The sequence below is a fragment of the Danio rerio genome, chromosome 20 (genome assembly GCF_049306965.1).
Source record: "Danio rerio strain Tuebingen ecotype United States chromosome 20, GRCz12tu, whole genome shotgun sequence".
In the NCBI taxonomy this organism is placed as follows: domain Eukaryota; kingdom Metazoa; phylum Chordata; class Actinopteri; order Cypriniformes; family Danionidae; genus Danio; species Danio rerio.
In genome coordinates this window covers 45,015,001-45,027,611 of record NC_133195.1, presented here as the reverse complement: position 1 = coordinate 45,027,611, position 12,611 = coordinate 45,015,001, and the positions used below count along the sequence as shown (strand labels likewise).

At 44.9% G+C, this 12,611-nt stretch overlaps 1 protein-coding gene across 2 annotated transcripts in view; it reads right to left on the bottom strand.

Moving 5' to 3' along the window:
• Positions 1 to 12,611, bottom strand: part of fam184ab (family with sequence similarity 184 member Ab) — a 250,893-nt gene that overhangs the window by 66,525 nt on the left and 171,757 nt on the right. For both annotated transcript variants that reach the window (XM_678210.10, XM_005170195.6), the window contains exon 12: positions 1,995 to 2,148. In XM_678210.10, the coding sequence (XP_683302.2) occupies positions 1,995 to 2,148 (154 nt within the window). The remainder of the gene's footprint in view (positions 1 to 1,994; positions 2,149 to 12,611) is intronic.

Genomic DNA, 12,611 nt, shown 5'->3' with positions numbered 1-12,611 from the left:
ATCTATTGTCCAGCGCAAAGCGTGCCTCGCTTACACATTGCTTAATACACAAAAGGTGTACAGCAATACACAAATGCCTTTACAAATGAGAAAGAAATAAAGGATTAAAATATTACAAAAATCATTATTTTCTAGTCTACATAAATATAAAAAACATATTTATGCCTTCTTCATCTCGGGGGTGGGGGTGGGGGGGAGGGGTTCCGTTTGTTCATAAAAATTTGCTTTTGTATAATGTTATTATCATTAACAGAGTTATTTATTATTTGCATATTTATATTTGTTTTATTAAAAACAAGCTTAGATTTGTCCACCTGTCAGGTTTTAGACCATATGGGGCAAAGCATATGTATTTGGATATAACTCAGTTTTTTGAGCACCCTTCGTTATTATTGTTCATTTATTTATTTGCTGGAAATTAGAACCGAATTTAAAAATAGATTTGAAACAAATCTTTGCGCTTAACAAACAGAATTAATCATTTATAGGCTAATGGATGTTTGTGTGTACAATAGGTTTCCTAATCCACAAGATTGAAAGTGAAAGTAAAGAATAAGGGGACTCATCTCTCATTCCCGCGCTGCAGATGCTTTGTTTAACTGTTTTTTTTTTTAGTGAAGCGTTGTTAATAGTATTTCCGCCATGTAAATAGTAAATGCGCTATGGCGTGACGCAACTGACTCTTAAAGGGAATGGGAGATGGGACTCTGATTGGTTTATTCTCAAAACACGCCTATAACTCATTAAGAGAATAAGCTCAACCATGTTAGACCATGCACCACGGCGCAAAGCAGATTTTTACATCCTTAAAATAGCAACAGTGGATTCTGACACGCCCTTAATGATTTTGCGCCCTGCGCTTTGGACTTTGCGCATGGATCGTCAAAAAAGAGCCCATAGTGTTTGATTTTCAGTTTTATACACATGATTATGCTGTCAAACTGTTGTATATATGCATGCAATATCACACTCGTAGCAGTGCAATGTGGCTGTATATCGTCACTGGTGGGAAACTAACCACGCCTCCCACCAGTGCTGATATACAGTAACATTGCACTGCTACGTGTGATATTGCGATATATACACACACACACATCCACATATATATATATATATATATATATATATATATATATATATATATATATATATATGTATAGGATTATGTTTGTTTAATTCTATAAAATATTTAACCCAAGCTCATTCTGAAAACGTAGTCCCGCGGACGTTTCTGGAGACAGCGGAATACAGGAGGTACGTACGGCTGCGTTTATTTTTTTCAAGCGAACGCTGCGGGGCGGTGTGACGCTGTTCCCTTTCGCGCTTGCTGGCCGACCGCTTACCTCCTTGTGGAGGGCTTTACCGCTGCAACCCGTTTGTCCACTCAGCTCATCGTGTACGTCGGCAGGCTAGAGATGCAGAGAGGAGTCAACCACGGCAACTGGTTTCGAGTACGGGGAAGAGCGGTTCCAGCGATCAGGTAAGACAAAAACATAATACCAAAAATTAAGTGAACGAGTTTTGTAACAGGGTGAGAATGCGGTGAAATCCGAAAATGCGGTAGAAAAAAAAAATCAGGGCTTTTATTTTTTTGGACGGCTTTAGTAAACTCCAGAAACGTCCGCGGGACTACAATTCCACAATGAGCCTGGGTTGAAAATATTACTTTGGAACTAAGGAGTGGTGAAAAGAGATTCCTCAAATCACCTTAGTAAAAATATTTATATAGACTAATAGGGATGTCCAGATTTGATCACGTGATCGGAAATCGGACCCAATCTCACGGTTTCAGACTCGATTGGAATATATCTGTCGTTACATACCGATATATATATATATATATATATATATATATATATATATATATATATATATATTACAGCTATTAACTATTCAAATGTGCCTTTTCATTTTATCACTAGCCTAAAATGTGAAGATATTCATTCTTTAACTATAGTAATGTGTCAGAGCTTATCCGTGTGTGTGTGTTGTACCAAGCATGGCTTTGCCCTCGTCCTCCAGCTCGAAGCGGAGGGTCTGCAGCTCTTGTTCTGACTGCTGTTTGAGGGTCTCGATGTTCTGCCTGTGAGCCTCACGCAGGGTCTGAAGCTCCATGTGGTGCTGCTGCCTCAGACGTTCCTCCAGCGCCTGCGCACACACATTCAAACACATTACTGAACCATACACATTTACAACACATACCATATACTTTAAATCTGACTGTTGGTCATGATACAAACGGCTTTAACTCTGTGTACAGAGTTTGGAGTAGAAACAAAATTGATCAGATTTTGCCCTTATAACAGCTTTAGTATACAAAGGAAAAGAATGTGGCAAAAGAAAACAAAACGTCTTTGAGATTTTTGCTTTTAAGGGAAAAATAAATAATATAGGTATTCTGTACAAGGAGACACTTCAAAAATGACATTTCACCTTGTCCTTCAGGGGCTCTGTACAAAAAGAGTTTGCTGCTGCCTGAAGTAAAACCGGCATCCAATCTTTTTCATATATTTAGTGAGTATATATTGTTTTGGATAAAACAGCTCAGAAGTCCCAGTTAAAGCAAACAAACAAACAAACAAACAAACTAAAAAAAAACCTTCATTTGGAAGGAAAAAAACAAACAAATAAGGTCATAAACAGCTGGGTGACAGATTAGAAAGAACCAAGATTCGTGCCAAATCGTAGGTACACATGAATTAACTATTAAAATTATAATTTTTTTATTAAAAGGTATAATTTAATTCGACAGTTTTTTTCCAACAGCTTACACACATTTGAAAACAGGGTCACCAAACTCTACACTAAATTCTCAAAACTGCACACACATAATGCAAAATGCCTCACATTTCCTTTGAAAAGTAACACTGCATTCAAAATGCCACAAGCATGTCAGAATAAAGCATTTGCATCAATGGCAAACATGTCTTTCATAATAGAAAATGTTTGGACATAGCATGTAAACACTGTTCTAAACCTAAAGCTCTTTGCTCTTCAGGCTCATGTACAATTCAATACAATGTTCTACAGAGAAAATAATCTGCTGAAAGGGGGAACAGGTACACTGTCAACACAAATGCAATGAAGAAACAGACAATTTTTAGTAGGCCAAACATTACTGGTGCATACAGTGACATACAAAAAAAAAAAAAAAAAAAAAAAAAAAAACCATACAAAAAACAACAAACACAAAGAAACAATGAAACAAATAAACAAATAAATAAATAAATAAATAAATAAATATAAAAATAAATAAATAAATAAATGTGTATTCTCCAGAATTCAGCAAAGAACCTAATTGTGTGTGTGCAGGGTCCCGGGGGGAAAGCGTCCATTGTCTGGAGAACTGTCATGTGGACATAATGTAAGATTGGCCATCATACACCTTACAGAGCCTCCAGACTAGGGAGAATTCCTTTATTCTTTTCTAGAAGAATTTAGGGTTTAGAAAAGGGGGTAGGAACATGGAGGTAGGTCCAGTTTTGTACCAGTGCAGTGAATTGTGTGTAGTGTTTTAAGTAAAGTGTTTCATGCAATTGAAGACTGAGTTCAAGGCTGGGAAATAGCTTCTGGTTTTGGAGATTTGGGGTGTTGGTTTGCATTTAGAGTGAGAGGTTTCGGAAATTGTGTGACATGAAAGGATTTTGTTTGTAGGCAGTTGGAGAAAACTGTAAAATAAAAACTAATTTCAACCACCTCTAAAGCATTACATAGACTGGTTTAATAAGCAATGTTTTAATATACAGCTGAAGACAAATTTATTAGCTTTCCTGTGAAATTTTTATTCTTTTTCAAATACTTCCCAAGTGCTGTCTAACAGAGCAAGAAACTCTTAGTCATTATCATTAGCCTCCTTAATATATTTATTTAAATCAATTGGCTACAGAACAAACCACTGTTGTCAATGACTTTCCTAATCTACTGCAATTAACTTAGTTAAGCCTTTAAGCTAAATACTAGTATCTGGCAAAATAACTAGTAAAATATTATGTGCTGTCATCAAGGAAAAGACAGAAGCAATTAGTTATTAGTAATTAGTTATTAAACTATTATTTTCAAAACAAACTAAAAATGTTTTCCATTAAACTTATTTGAAAAATAATTAAAATTTCACAGTTAGGCTAATCATTTTGTATTCAACTCAAGGTGTATATATTACGGCAGTGTAAATTAGCAACAATACAGGTAGTCTATTAATACATAAAAAATAGAAACACTACACAACATATTACAGGAAAATATCTACAACCCCCCCAGTACAACTCTGACATAAACCCTTCCCTAAAGTCAACCAATAGTGTTCTCAAAAGCAAATGTAAGAGAAAAAATGTACTACAATCACATAGCTTTACCTTTATTTTACATTGCTTTTACTTCTTTTGTGGAACCATGCTTCACCAGACTGGAAGTGCTTTGCATCACAAGTACATCTCCATACTAAGGAGCTACTGAAGAAACTGACCACACCATAAAAGTTGTTCATATGGAGATATGTAGTGTTGGAAAAAAGGAACTATAAGGATTTTTTAAAAACATTTTTTGTTTCTTTTTCTTTTCAATAAACAATTGTATTTGTATTGCTTAAATGTGATATGCTTTGCATAATAATGAAGCATTTTTTGCAGAAATAGATTGAGCTGCTAGAGATGCAAAGGCCTGATTGCCAAAAAAAAAACTCTGCAGCTAAACTTCCTGTCAGCAGAAATATGTAAAAACTGAACATAGAATATGTGCAGTTGAGAAATGCTTAGGCTTTCAATGTTGTGCAAAAAATTTGTAGAAAAAGAGGATGTATGTATGGGGTGGCCAATGGAGGATGATTGACAAGTGACGAATTTCACTATACCCCACCTGTTAATATCAGCTGCCTATATAGGTTGAAGTCAGCAAATGAAAACGGATGCATACCCCTGAATGTAATGCTTGCATTGCATTAAGGATAACAGAATTATGTGAATCGAATTTTTCATTTGTATCCAGTAAATTGCTAATATTTTAAACCTCGAAGAAAAAAACTCTCCTGACCTTTTTTTATTAAACACGCATGGAATTGACTAAATATTCCAAGAGTAGATAAGCAAACATATTCAATTAAAAATCATAGATATCATAAAGTTGTTTTGTGCAATTTATTTGGTGCTGTGCAACGAACTGCACAAAAAATCCTTTATTTGCTAATAAGTCGCTGTAAATATCACTAGTGTGAAAAGGAACAAAAATCCCACTGCCCAAAAGCATTCACTTTACCAAGAAACTGTGGGCAAATGTAAGTTTACTTTTTTTTTCACGAAAATTTAGGCTAAAGCACGCATTTCCAATGACCCTGTGTTGTGGTTGACGTGTAACTTATTTCTCAAAAACTGCCAATCTCAGGAATCATCACTCTATCGGAAGGCGCTTAGGCTTTTCCGGCAGCTTGTTAGGGATCTGAGATGCCTGCCGTCTTTCTCTCAGCCAGAGGAACACAAATTACAGCAGCCTGAATTGGATTAAGGGAACGGGGCTGTTGGAAAAAAACACACACATAATGAAGGCTAATGCAGGACAGTGGCCTCCATTCAAGCCTCTGTGGAGTCTGTGAGAGACAGCAGAGACGAGAGAAGAATGACGTGAGACTAAAATTACACCGACTGCTTCAGTAAACAGACAGAACTGAGCCAGTTGGCAGAACGGCGAGAGAAACTCAAGTCTAAGATGCTCTTTAACAGCTTTATTAAAGATGGCTCATTCAAAGAAATACTCTTAAAGGGGTGGTCTAATGCTATTTCATTTCATTTACTACCTAAAAAAGTCTTGTTGTTGAACCTAATTGTAAGAGCAACAAATAATAATATGACTTCTAGTTGATCCTTTGGAAAAGTGGTTGAAGGTAGATTTTTTCAATGAATCATTTGTTGAACTGCATCCCAATCATCACAATTACTGCAAAAGACCTACTGGAACCCTCATGGACCCAAAATTCTCACAGAAATCAGTCAAGTTGGATCAAGGAAAAGTCATGGTTTGGGGTTAAATTCAGTATGGGGGTGTGCAAGAGATCTGCAGAGTGGATGGCAACATACAAAGCCTGAGGTATCAAGACATTTGTACATTACAAACCACAGGAGAGGGCAAATTATTCAGCAGGATAGCGCTCCTTCTCATACTGCAGCTTCCACATAAAAGTTTCTAAAAGCAAAGAAGGTTGGTCAGCCCAATCACCAGATATGAACATTAATAAGTGTGTCTGGAGTAAGATGAAGGAGGCATTTAGGATAAATCAAAATAATCTTGATGAACTCTGGGTTCCTGCATGAATACTTTCTTTGCCGTTCCAGATGACTTTATTAATAAGTGATTTGAGTAATTGCAGAGATGTATGTATGCAGCCCTTCAAGTTCATGGGAGTCATTCAAAATATTAACTTTTTTTCCACTACAGCATGACTTTATATTCTATACCAGGGGTGGGGAATGTCCGGCCTCCGGGCCGTATGTGCGGCCTGCTAGACCATTTGATCCGGCCCCATCTGTAAATTTAAAATCACCCCTCAGGAAAGAAAAAATAATGTTTTAATAATTCCTGTCATAGAAAGTGACAGTTGTACACATTTGTAGCTCTGCAAAGCTCAGTTTCACGTGAAAATGACTAAAAGCATGTGCTGTAATGTAACGTTTGCAGCACGGGATGTGCATCATTCATTGATGTACGCTTGAATCAATCAGATTTTTAATAGCGCGAATGAGACCGCATGGCATGCTTCTGTGTGTGTGCTCGCGATAAGCCTTAGAGACGAGCAGAACACACACATCTAACGCCATCTAAATGCGAGCGCTTTAATGGTCAAATACATGCACATTTTTGTCAGAGCGCTGTGTTTGTTGAATATTCATATTAACCCTCACTTGTGAAAAAAACAAATGAGTTGAGAATCAAAAGACACGTGAAAGAAAAAAAATATCAGAGCCACACTATTCTTAAAGTGGCAGTGCGCAGTATTCCTGCTGCCGCCTGTTTTTATCATTAATCAAACAACAAAAGGAAAAAATCCCTCACTGCTCTTGCCTGAAGGACTTTTGTAGCTGAAGTTTTTTTGTTACAGTGAAGATGCTTAAAGCACAGTTTGTTTCATATTTTTATTCTGTTATATTTATTTCCCTTTCCTTATTTACAGGGAATAAAATTTCTGTTTAATGGAAAGATTTATTTTCAACCCACTTTTAAACAGAACAGATTTAATAACTCATTTCTAATAACTGATTTCTTTTATCACTGATTTCTTTTATCTTAGTGACATTCAAAGGTTTACTTAGGGTAATTAGGCAAGTCATTGTTTAACAGTAGTTTCTTCTGCAGACAATCAAAAATATATATAGCTTAAGGAGGCTAATAATATTGACCTTAAATTGGGTTTCAAAATATTAAAAACTGCCTTTATTTTAGCCGAAATAAAACAAATAAGCCTTTCTCCTGAAGAAAAAATATTATAGGAAATACTGTGAAAAATTCCTCTGTTAAACATCATTTGGGAAATATTTATATATAAAAAAAAACAAATTCACAGGAGGACGAATAATTTTGACTTTAACTGATAATCATTTTGAATAATCGTGATTACAATTATGACCAAAATAATCGTGATTATGATGTTCCCCTTCGGGGGGAACTTCAGCACTATAAGTGGATTTGATTGTAAAATCCACGCATTGGGAGGTTCGGTTCAGAAGCTACTTGTCTGAAAGAGTATTGAACGGGCCAATTAAGAATGAATTGGCAGCGCAAGCCTGCGCAGGTGAGCGGCATAAGCAATCAACTGAGTATATAAGCTCACCTGGCGCCAGCAGACGCTATCCTTTTCGCTTCAGAGACTTTCTGATCGAGTCGATGAGGGTTCCTCCTGCTGTGACCAGCGATTCTGAGCGAACGAGAGCATTCTCCCGGTCCAGAGTGTGTACACGCAGTGGCAGACGGTCGAGCTGGGTTTCTCCCTTGCCTGGCGTTCTTTGGGTCCGGTCCTCCAGAGCGGTGCGTATAAAGTTGCAAACTTCACAGAAAGAGCAACACAGTCGTGCAGCACGTCCTTATCAGGACGGCGCTCCGACTGTGCGTTTCTGGATGCGGTGGTTTCCTGTCCTCGGATGATGGGCGCGGGCACTGCGTTACATGTCTGGGGGTCCAGCATGTTAATGCGCTGCTCGCGGGCAGTTCATGTCGTCATTGCGATGCCATGACTGTTGCGCAAGATCGCGGTTAGCCTTTGCAAAAGGGTGAACCACCCCAGTTGTCCCCTGCTCTGCAGCGGGCACTCGGGCAGATCTGAGGGTTTCAGCGAGAGATAATCCGTCGCCCACGGGCCCGCGGACCTCCCGCTCCTCTAAGCGCTCCATCCAAGCTTCGGGCGGGGGAAGCGATCCGTCTAACAGATGGTAGCCCTTACGCCCGATGACACCGGAGACCAGATGTCCACCGCGGCATCGGAGGGTGGGCTTTCATTGTCCGATGATGATCCAGACCCACTCGCCCCCTTCGGGCTGGTGAGCGCTGTCACTACGGATCCTGAAACGGACATGTTAGCCGTGCTTTCCCGGGCTGCTTCGGCCGTGGGTTGGAGATGGTTTATCCCCCAGCTCCGCGGCCGGACCGACTAGAGGGGCGTTCCCTTCTTCCCGGAGGTGCACAGTAGGCTCACGCGGTCTTGTAAGCACTTTTTTTCTGCTCGTGCTGCGTGTTCCTCCACCCTAACCACTCTTGACGGTGAAACAGCCAGGGGGTATGTGGCGATTCCTCAGGTTGAGTGCGCGATGGCGGTAAATCCGCGCGGCGCCTCTTCTTGGCGGGGTCCGCCTCGTCTCCCATCCAAAGCCTGTAAGTTATCTACCTCCCTCGGAGCTAGAGCTTACATAGCTGCGGGCCAGGCTGTTTCCGCCTTGCATGCGATAGCCACCTACCAGCGCTACCAAGCGCAGGCGCTGGCCGAGCTGCACGAGGGTGGGTCCAACCCAGGCTTACGAGCTTCGCACCGCCGCCGACTTAGCTCTTCGGACTACTGAGTCCGCTGCGTGTGCGTTGGGGAGGACGATGTCCACATTAGTGGTCCAGGAGCGCCACCCCTGGCTGATATGCGCAAAGTCGACAAAGTCCGCTTTCTTGACTTCCCCATATCCCCAGCCAGGTTCGGCGACACTGTCTGTGAATTCACCCAGGAATTCAAGGCGGTGAGAGAGCAGTTGGTGGGTGATGTCTTATCGGCGGTCCGTAGCCCGCTCCGCCCGCCGTGCCATTCATACCTGCTCCTCGCCGAAGGCGCCCGCCTACGAGAGCTGCTCCGCCCCCGCACACGCCTTCGGTGAAGCGAGCGCGTCGGGCACCTCGGAAGCAGGCAGCCCCCCTGCCCAGAACGCCGCTAAGTCCGGCAACGGACCGCGAAGCGCCCCTGGGACAGGCCATCTGGAGAAGAGGGAACTTGCTCTTTCCCCGCTGGAGGGCGGGGCCCCATTTCCAACGGCACTTTTTACTGCCATGAAAACATTATGAAAGGGCACTTTTCACTTCCCCAGATGTGACAGCCCGAAATCTGCCAGTCTGGGACGCTATGCTTTCTAGCTTGCAGATTCGGTGCGTTTCGCCAGTGGCTCACGAGCGCTGGGAGGACGGTCTCCTTTCTCCCACCCCTCGAGCCTCCCCTCCGGAGCTCGGGTTTGGAGTGAGAGCAAATATCTCACCTCCAGCTTTTCCGTGGGACCCGCGAGCTTCCCGGATCAGCACACCCACTCCGCGCTGCCCCACTGCTGGTACGTCAGCGATTGTAGCGATGAGTCCATTAGCGAGAGCTCTGCCTGCCTGGTTAGCGCGGGCCAGCTTTTCGCGGTGGCTCATACGCACAATCAGACTCGGCTATGCGATTCAGTTCGCGAAACGGCCCCCCAAGTCACGGGTGTGTATTCACCAGGGTCAGCCCCCTGTCCGCCCCTGTCTTGCGAGAGGAGATTGCTGTCCTCCTGGCGAAGGATGCAATCGAGCCGCTCCCTCCAGCCGAGATGGAGAGCGGGTTTTACAGCCCACGCTTCATCGTGCCCAAAAAGAGCGGTGGGTCACGGCCAATCCTAGATCTGCGCGTTTTGAACCGCTGCCCGCACAAGCTGCCGTTCAGAATGCTCACGCAGAAGCGCATCCTCCGGTGCGTTCGTCCTCTGGGTTGGTCTGCAGCATTAGACCTGATGGACGCGTATTTCCATGTCTCCACTCTTCCTCGCCACCGACAGTTTCTGCGGTTTGCGTTTGAAGGTCGAGCTTGGCAATACAAAGCCCTCCCCTTCGGGCTCTCTCTGTCTCCGCGGGTCCTCACCAAGCCCGCGGAGGGTGCCTCAGCGCCCCTTCGGCTCGCGGGCATCTGCATACTCAATTTCTTTACGACTGGCTGAATTTTGCCCTCTCTTTTGATTATGCAGAGTTGATTATGCACAGAGACAAAGTGCTCTGGCACTTCCACCTGTGGGGGTTTCAGGTCAACCGAGAAAAGAGCAAACTCGCCCCCGTGCAGAGGATCTCTTCTCTCGGGCTGGAGCTGGACTCGGTCACCATGGTAGCGCGCCTCTCCGGAGAGCGCGCTCAGCTGATGCTGTACTGTCTGAGAGAGCTCGACAGTAAAATAGTGGTCCCACTGAAACTATTTCAGAGGCTCCTGGGGCATATGGCATCCGCAGCCGCTTCATGCCGCTCGGATTATTCTATATGAGACCACTTCAGCACTGGCTTCACGATCGAGTCCCCAGACGCGCATGGCACGCGCGTGCACACCGAGTCTCTGTTACTGCGCTGTGTCGCCGCGCCCTCAGCCCTTGGAGCGACCCCTCGTTCCTACAGGCCTGGGTGTCTCTAGAACAGGCGTCCAGTCTTGTTGTCGTTTCAGCAGACGCTTCCAACACGGGCTGGGGGGCTGTGCGTTGCGGGCATGCGGCTGCGGACCTGTGGAAAGGTACCCAGTTGCATTGGCATATCGCCTGGAGCTGTTGGCAGTGTTCCTCGCTCTCCACCGTTTTTTTCCGGAGTTGGAGCGGCAACACGTGCTGGTCAGGACGGACAGTACGGCGGCGGTGGCGTATATCAGCCGTATAGGGGGTATGCGCTCTCGCCGCATGTCTCAGCTCGCCCGCCGTCTGCTCCTCTGGAGTCATCCGCGGCTGAAATCGCTGCACGCCATTCATATTCAGGCAAGCTCAACCGTGCAGCCGATGCGCTCTCACGGCAGCCTTGCATCCTGGAGAATGGAGACTCCACCCCGAGTCTGTTCAGCTGATATGGGCGCGATTCTGGGAAGCCCAGATCGATCTGTTGCTTCCCCCGAGATCGATCATTGCCAGTTGTTCTTTCCCTGACCGAGTGCTCTCGGCACGGATGCACTGGCTTACAGCTGGCCTCGGGGCACGCGCAATACGCGTTTCCCCCAGTGAGCCTGCTCGCGCAGTTACTGTGCAAGGTCAGGGAGGACGAGGAACAGGTTGCTGGTTGCGCCCCTCTGGCTCAACCGGACCTGGATGTCAGAGCTCTCCCTCGCGATAGCCCTCCCCTGGCAGTCCCTTCGAGAGAGCACCTACTCTCTCAGGGACAGGGCACCACCTGGCACCCTCGCCGATCTTTGGAGATTTTTAGACGCGAGGAAGACTTAGGTAACCTCCGATTGCGGTGGCTAATACCGTCACTCGGGCTAGAGCCCCCTCCCCGAGCGTGCCTATGCCCTGACGTGAAGTCTATTCACTGAATGGTGTGTCTCTCGCTGAGAAGACCCCCGTAATTTGCCAGATCAGCGTTGTGCTTTCTTTATGCCGAGAGAAGTTGGAGAGCAGGCTGTCGCCCTCCACACTCAAGGTTACGTGGCTGCCATCTCCGCTCTCATAACGCGGTGGCTGGCAGCACCGTGGGAACGCATAACCTCATCATCCGGTTCCTCAGGGGCGTTAAGCGAATTAATCCACCCCGCCCCCTCTCATGCCCTCTTAGGATCTCGCCCTCGCTACACAAGCCGCGTCAGATCCCTTCGATCCTCGACTCAGTATATTTCTGTCCCTGAAGACAGCTCTGCTGGTCGCGTTGATATCGATTAGAGGGTCGGGGACCCGGAGGCATTTTTCGGTCAGTGACTCGTGCCTGTAATTGGGCTGGCTTCTCTCACGTCCTGAGACCCCGCCCGCGATATGTGCCCAAGGTTCCTACCACTCCGTTTTAATACGAGGTAGTGAGCCTGCAAGCGCTGCCCTCGGAGGAGGCAGACCCAGCCCTTCTTTATTGTCCAGTTCGCGTTTTGCGTATTATCCGGACCGCACTCAGAGTTTAGATCATCTGAGCAGCTCTTCGTCTGTTATAGCGGTCGGCAGCAGGGAAGTGCCGTACCGAAATAAGTTCCCACTAGATTGTGGATGCCTTTCTTTCACTATCAGAGCCGAGATGAGCCGCGTCCCCCGAGAGCGCGTGCGCACTCCACTCGGAGCTTCGCATCCTCTCGAGCGCGCGCACGCGGCGCCCCTCTAACAGACATCTGTAGAGCTGCGGGCTGGGTGACACCCAACACATTTGCAAGGTTTTACAATCTGCGAGTGGAGCCGGTTTCCTCAAGGGTATTAGGTAACCCTTGGTGA